The 7112-nt window shown below is 43.1% G+C and overlaps 1 protein-coding gene across 1 annotated transcript in view; it reads left to right on the top strand.

Moving 5' to 3' along the window:
* Positions 1-7112, top strand: part of DNAH8 (dynein axonemal heavy chain 8) — a 323365-nt gene that overhangs the window by 279048 nt on the left and 37205 nt on the right. The window contains exon 86 of the mRNA XM_029943168.1: positions 5614-5774. Within this exon, the coding sequence (XP_029799028.1) occupies positions 5614-5774 (161 nt within the window). The remainder of the gene's footprint in view (positions 1-5613; positions 5775-7112) is intronic.

Consider the following 7112-nt stretch of genomic DNA (forward strand, 5'->3'; position numbering starts at 1 on the left):
TTTCATGTGCCTGTAGGCCATCTGGATGTCCTCTTTGGATAAGTGTCTGTTCATGTCTTCTGCCCATTTCTTCACTGGGAGTACTTTCCATTTTAGTCTCTCACATCAATCTGGCTTCCAAAATGTTGTTCCAAAAATACATCCTACAGAAGAATGAGATACCCCATGTCACCACATCCTCACTGACACTGGCATCATTAGTCTCTTAAATGTTAGTCATTCTGGGGCACCTGGGTGGCTCAGTCGGTTAAGCCTCCGACTTTGGCTCAGGTCAGATCTTACGTTTGTGGGTTGAGCCCCGTGTCAGGCTCTGTGCTGACAGCTCAGAGCCTGGAGCCTGCTTCCAGTTCTGTGTCTCCTTCTCTCTCTGCCCCTCCCCCTCTATGCTTTGTCTCTCTCTGTATCAAAAATAAATAAAACATTAAAAAAATTTTTTAAAAATGTTAGTCATTCTGGTGGCTATATAAATGATATCTCACTTTGGTTTAATTTTTTTTATTTTTTAATGTTTATTTATTTTTGAGAGAGAGAGAGATAGAGTGTGAGCGGGGGATGGACATAAAGAGAAGGAGACACAGAATCCAAGGCAGGCTCCAGGCTCTGGGCTGTGAGCACAGAGCCCAATGTGGAGCCTGAACTCACAAGCCATGAGATCATGGCCTGAGCCAGATGCTTAACCGACTAAACCACCCAGGCACCCCTCACTTTGGCTTTAATTCTTATTTCTCGGAATGCTATTGGGCTTGAGCACCCTCCCAACATGTTGATTCACTATTTTGGTTTTCTCTTTGTGACTTGCTTGTACATTCTTCTATTTCTCTTGGGTTGTCTGTCTTTTTAAAATATTTATTTATAGGCGTTTTATGCATATCTGGATGTAAGTTCTTTGTTGATTATGTGACTGCAAATATATTTTCCTACTCTGATCCTTGACTCTTCTCTCTCTTGTCAGTCTTTTAACATTGAGAAGTACTTAATTTTAGAATACCTGGTAGATATATTTCTATTCCTTTTATTTCAACCTTTCTGTGCATTATGTTTCAGATTTATCTCCTATAAACAACAAATAGCTGGAGTTTCTAATATCCAGTCTGGAGGTATTTGTACTTTAACAGGCAAATTAAGCTCCTTATTGTTGTCATTTCTGCTATGTTTTGACTTATTCTATCATCTTATTTTGTAATTTTCATTAACCTTGCTTCTGTGGGCCTTCTTTTCTTCTTTCCTACTTTAAAACAATGTGTTTTTATATTTCTCTACTGGTTTGAAAACTATGTATTCCATGTTTGGTCTTCACATTTTCAAACATGGTTACTTAAGTTAAAACCTAACCCTACCTTATAGGCTTCACCTCTGAGTCCTTCTGACTTCCATCTTCCACATTACTGCTGTGGAGCATTTTGGTTCCTCCTCACTTTTATCCCCACCCCTGTTATTCATTATGATAAATTTACAACCAGCGCTGATTTAGATTTGCCAATATGAGGGCGCCTGGGTGGCTCAGTCAGTTAAGTGGCCAACTTCAGCTTAGGTCATGATCTCACAGTTTGTGGGTTTGAGCCCTGCGTCAGGCTCTATGCTGACAGCTCAGAGCACGGAGCTTGCTTCTGATGTCTCCCTCTCTCTCTGCCCCTCCCCTGCTCACATGCTGGTCTCTCTCTCTCAAAAATAAATACACATTTAAAAAAATTTAGATTTGCCAATATGTGTACCAGTACACAATGTATGCACCCATTCCTTCTAATGTGGGAAGCATAGGGGTACAGGTGCAGGGACTAGAAGGTTTGGTGGGGGGAAATGAGATTGTTTTCTTCTGGCTGTGACTATGTTCAGAGTGAAATAAGCATCATCAGCTGAGGGGAGGGGACAGCAAGATTGGGACCTCTGAAGAAAGAGGAAGAGGTGTGAGGTAGTTGCCTTGGAGAGTGGGAATGCAAATGTGATCCTAAGATATGTATTTGGCCTCCCTCACTAGATTGTAAGCCCATTAAAATAAGAAACACTCATCAAGTCTCTGTGTCCTTTCTCTCCAGCACCTAAGGTACACCCAATGCCTATTTGTTGATGATGATAAATATAATTTAATCTCAGTAGATTGAAAGTTTTATGTGCCTGGGGTCAGAGTCATCTAAGACAGAGTAGACTGGATTAAATTTTTACCAACCCCAGAGCACAACCTGAAAATCAGGAAAGAAAAATTTTTTATACAACACTTTATATCAGCTTAAAAAATTGCTTAGACATTTTCTAAAAAGCAGAGTGCAAGGAAAGTCCTGATTAACCAACTCTCCTAGTCAGTTTGTCTTTGTTTTATTGAAACTACCTTACTTTTTTTTAAATTTATTTTTTTTCTTCATAATATTTTGTTGTCAAATTGATTTCCATACAACACCCAGTGCTCCTTAAATGTGGGGGGAATGCCACAGTTTTCTGGCAAAGTGGGGGGGTGGGATTTCTGAGAGACCTCTTTGCCCTCCACATCAGAACCAGAGCAGACTTTCTGAATCTCAGCTGAAAGCTGCCCTGGGCAAAGGGAGGGAGAGGAAGGGTACCTTCCAGACCTCAAGGTGGGCAGTTCCTCTCTCTGACCCAAACCTGTCTTCCCCCTCTTCTACCTCTTCTCTGTGCCCCCCACACTCACGGCAACAGAAGAGTAGCGGACTCCCGCCCCCTCACAGAAGCCTACAGTTTTCCATCCTCTGGGCCTGGGCCCCATCTGGGGATTAATGACTGCCCTAAATGAAAAGTTCATCCTTCCATTTTTCCATTCTTTTGCTGCTGGGCAGCTTCCCCACCTTTCCTCACCCCAAGCCCCCATTTCTTTCAGTCTCTTTCCTGATTTTCCTTAGAGTTGCTCCACCTTCAGTGGCTCCAAGTCCCTGACCACTAAGATGCCCCGAGGTTTATTGCCCCTAAATCTGCACTTGGTCCTCCACCCCTTTCAGCCTCCTGTCTCATCCATTCCATCCCTCACTCATTCCTGTGCCTAGCTCTGACCCGTTCCAATGGCTTCTCTGTAACCAGAGAGGAGAGTTTGGGTCTGTGGCTACAAGGACACGAGATTACCAGGAAACGCTATTGAAGAAGGCTCTGGAAAGCACCATGGAGTCCACATGTTGTGTTCCCTTATTCTAGTCTCCATTTCAGTCGTACCTCTAACCTGCTGGCCCAACCTTTGCCCTGACCATGCTATCCACAGTGAGCCTCAGTGTAATTGTGTATCAGTGCCTTCAAATTGGATCCTCTCTCCCTATGACTTTCAATTTGGGACTTATCTTTGAACCCTTGTTTGCTTTCTCAACATCTTACAGTGTGCCTCCCCTAAAATTGACAATTGTAGAACTTTATTTATTGTCCTTGGAAGATGACTGCTTTTCTTTGTAGGGTACCTTCTAGAGTCTCCCAGAGTAAATTCCATGTTGACTTCTTATTCCTTGCTTTGACCATCCCCCAAAATGTCCTCCAAATTTGGTGAAACTAAGATGTTTGTGTGTTTGTGACTCCCAACTATTTGTGTGTGTATTAAGAGAGTGATAGAAAAACAGGAAGAAACTTTATTTTGCTTTTATAGATATATGTCATCTGGTACTAGAGAACTCAGTGTGCTCACTGTTGTCTGTGTAGTGAATCCTTCCTAGCCGTCCACATCACTAAAAACATAATCTTTCATTTAAAAAAGTTTCTCGGATGTTTGTTTATTTTTGAGAAAGAGACAGATGGAGTGCAAGTGCTGGTACAGTGAGAATGGGAGACACAGAATCCAAAGCAGGCTCCAGGCTCTGAGCTGTCAGCACAGAACCCCATGCAGGGCTCGAACTCACGAAATTGTGAGATCATGACCTGAGCCGAAGCCAGAGGCTCAACCAACTGAACCACCCAGGTGCCCCAAAACATAATCTTTCTAATTACTGAACATGATCATGGCACTGTTCTCTTTAATAACTTCCAACTGCTCCTCATTTCTTAAATTAACACCAGTCATCACCCGGACATCACCTGGACATATTTACCATAATTTTATCATTTCCTCAACCCGCCTCACATTTTTGTATCAATTATTTTGCACCTTTGCTGGTGTCATCTCCCCAGTCACTAGATCCCCTGTCAAAATCCTGTCCTTTAAGGCTTCTCTCCAAAATCACCTCCCAGATAAAGCCTTTCCTGACATCCAGCCATCTATTCATTCTTCCTGCTTTAAGCCTCCTTAGTGCTTTGCTTATTTTTATTTCCTCTGGCTCTTGCCTTAATGCACTTTGCATTGTGTTTTATTATGTAATGGACTTATTTCTTCACTGGGTCACAAGCTCCTAGAAGGAAAGAACCCTGTGTGACTCATCTCATTCTGTTTCAGTTCTTAGCTCTGTGCCTTGTGTGCAGGAGTTGACTGGGAAAAAACCTCTGGGCGGGGGGTTGGGGTTGGAGACAGAAGAGAGAATCAGTTCACAGGTCATTTTAGAGCAATCAGTGGACCTAAAAAGAGCTGGAAGAAGGATATGGAAGGAAGGGACTAGAGGAAGTGTAACCGACTGAAGTAAAGCACAATCCCCATCTCTCTTCTCATTGAATCCTGCCCGCACTTCTGTTCCTCCTGTCTTCCCATTATTTCCCTTCCTGCTGAGAAAATTGCTCTGTTAGACACTGAAGTCATTGCCTCAAATCTGGCTCATGGGCATTCAACATTATTTTTTTTCCCCTCTTCAGAATAAGTCTATTGACAGCAAGTATATATTTGTTCTCTTGCTTTTACATTACAGATAATCAATTCATATGGAATGAGAAAAAGATGTCTTAAGGCAAACAATAAGACAGTTGGATACATTTGCTTCTTGTGGCCAGGGACATAACTTAATTAACAGAGGGCGCACTCCAGCTCAGGGCGGGAGGGCAGACAACTGTTAAGAAGTTTTCCTGGCCTTGCGTGGTGCGCAGTGCTTCTGTGAGCCACACTGAGCACCGCACAGCCTCCCCCGCCCCGGCATGGGCCCTGCTTGGGAGCAAAGGGAGGCAGTGGAAACGCCCAGGTACTCTCTGCTGCTTGTGGTCATTGCCTCATCTCCTCTGCAGCGTGTTCCCAGTATCTTCAAAAGTGGGATTGAGGGTCGTGAGTTTACCGGAGCGCAGAGCAGGCTTGTAAGGCTGGCTCTCTCCTCTTTTTTTTTTTCAAAAAATTTTTTCTAATGTTTCATTTATTTTTTGAGAGAAAGAGAGACAGCATGAACAGCGGAGGGTCAGAGAGTGAGACAAACACAGAGTCCAAAACAGGCTTGTCAGCACAGAGCCCAATGCGGGGCTCAAACCCACAAACCACAAGATCATGACCTGAGCCAAAGTCAGATCTTAACTGACTGAGCCACTGAGGCGCTCTTCACTGTTAGCAAGTACCTTCTTTGGCGTCCAAGACAGGCTAGGGCTTCACGGTTTTTGTGTCTTGTGTCCTCTCTCTTTTCTTCATATTTGTGCTAATTATTTCTATCAGTGGTTTTCTTAAGGTACTTTCAAACCCAATATAAAACTCTATTAAAATGGAAATAAGGTGGCCCTTCTTTCCTTATAGTGGCAGTTCTCACTGAGATGTTCATCACTTTTATTTCGTCCATTTTCCCTCCCGTGTAGGTCTGGTTCAGCGAGAAGATGTTCGAACCATCGTTCCAGTTTTACGCCGGGTATAAAATCCCCTTGTGCAAAACCCTGGATCAGTACTTCGAGTATATCCAGTCACTGCCATCCCTCGATAACCCCGAAGTCTTTGGGCTGCACCCTAATGCTGATATCACGTAAGTTCCTGGCATCTTTTATATTTTAAGGCATCATTTGTAACTCAGCCTGGCAGACACTGTGCATTTCATTTTCTCTCTTAATTCCTCTCCTTTCCCTTTTTATTTTACTGTGAAAAATAATGTCACTTCCTGTCCTCCAATTACACCTTTGTCATATCTTGGCCTCCTTTCCCCTCGGTAAATCCTGAGGCTCCGGGGTTTATGACAATGCGAAAGCTCTAATTTACGCATTGATTATTTCTCCTCTGCCATGTCGTAAAACCAGTTGGTGTTATTGGTGTCGATGCCTTCCACTGATAGGACCACAGTCTCCCAGCTCCTTGTTTCTAACCTAAAAAAAATAAAATCCATTAAAAACAATGGTCATAAACAGAGTCAGGGGGATAGAGGAGGGTGAGGAATTGAGTTCTTCTTGGCCTCTCTCTTGTGGCCCCTGTCCCCTCATCTCCTCCCCTGCATCTTCTGTCACTAATACCCATGGTGGACACAGAACTCAGAGCATGGATCCAGAGCTGGGAGGAGAGGCTGTGGGTCTCAGCTCAACATGAGGCCCCTGCTCTGGTCCCTGAGGTAAGAGTTGATGGGGGAAGAGACAAGAGATTCACCCATCTCCCAAACCCCTTCTCAGACCCATCCTGTGGCTGAAGGAGCCTGAACACAAGGCTAGCATCCATTTCCCTAGAGAGGGCTCCAAGAAGCCCCAACTGAGATGGTCCTCCAGAGAGTCATTGCCTCTGGCCCATCGATGAAGGACCACACATTTTCAGCCTAGGAGAGTGGTTGCAAGGAATGGGAGAAACCGAGACTCTTCTGGCAGATTTTAAGCTGAGATACTGATTGAGAAGGAGTGGAGTGTGCCTCTTTCCTAGTCACTCACCTCTCATTGCAACTTTTTTTTTTAATATAACACAATTTATTTTTTTAACATATGCAATTATTTTCCATCATTTACAATACAGTAGTTACAATGACACTCCAAACAGAAAAGCAAAGTAAAAAATCAAAACCCCAACTTCTGTTTCATGTGATTAGACTTATACAGAAAGTAGAAGTTTAGGTAACAACTAGTTAATCACCTAATTTCACAGCTATCTGAAGTGGCGATCGTTATATAGCAGCTGATCTATGATACATTCAAGATAAATGATACAATTTATTACTTGCCCATAAGCTACAACACAGCCTGCTTAATACCTTTCCTTAAATTCCACCTCTATACTACAATATACTTGAGGTCCATGCAAAAAAGTAGCTGCCTTTTATGTAGGAAATGGATGATTAAATCTTTGGTGTTGTAAAAGCAACTTCATTTAAACATAACCACCCTCAGCACCA

This window comes from Suricata suricatta, chromosome 7 (genome assembly GCF_006229205.1).
Source record: "Suricata suricatta isolate VVHF042 chromosome 7, meerkat_22Aug2017_6uvM2_HiC, whole genome shotgun sequence".
Lineage (NCBI taxonomy): Eukaryota > Metazoa > Chordata > Mammalia > Carnivora > Herpestidae > Suricata > Suricata suricatta.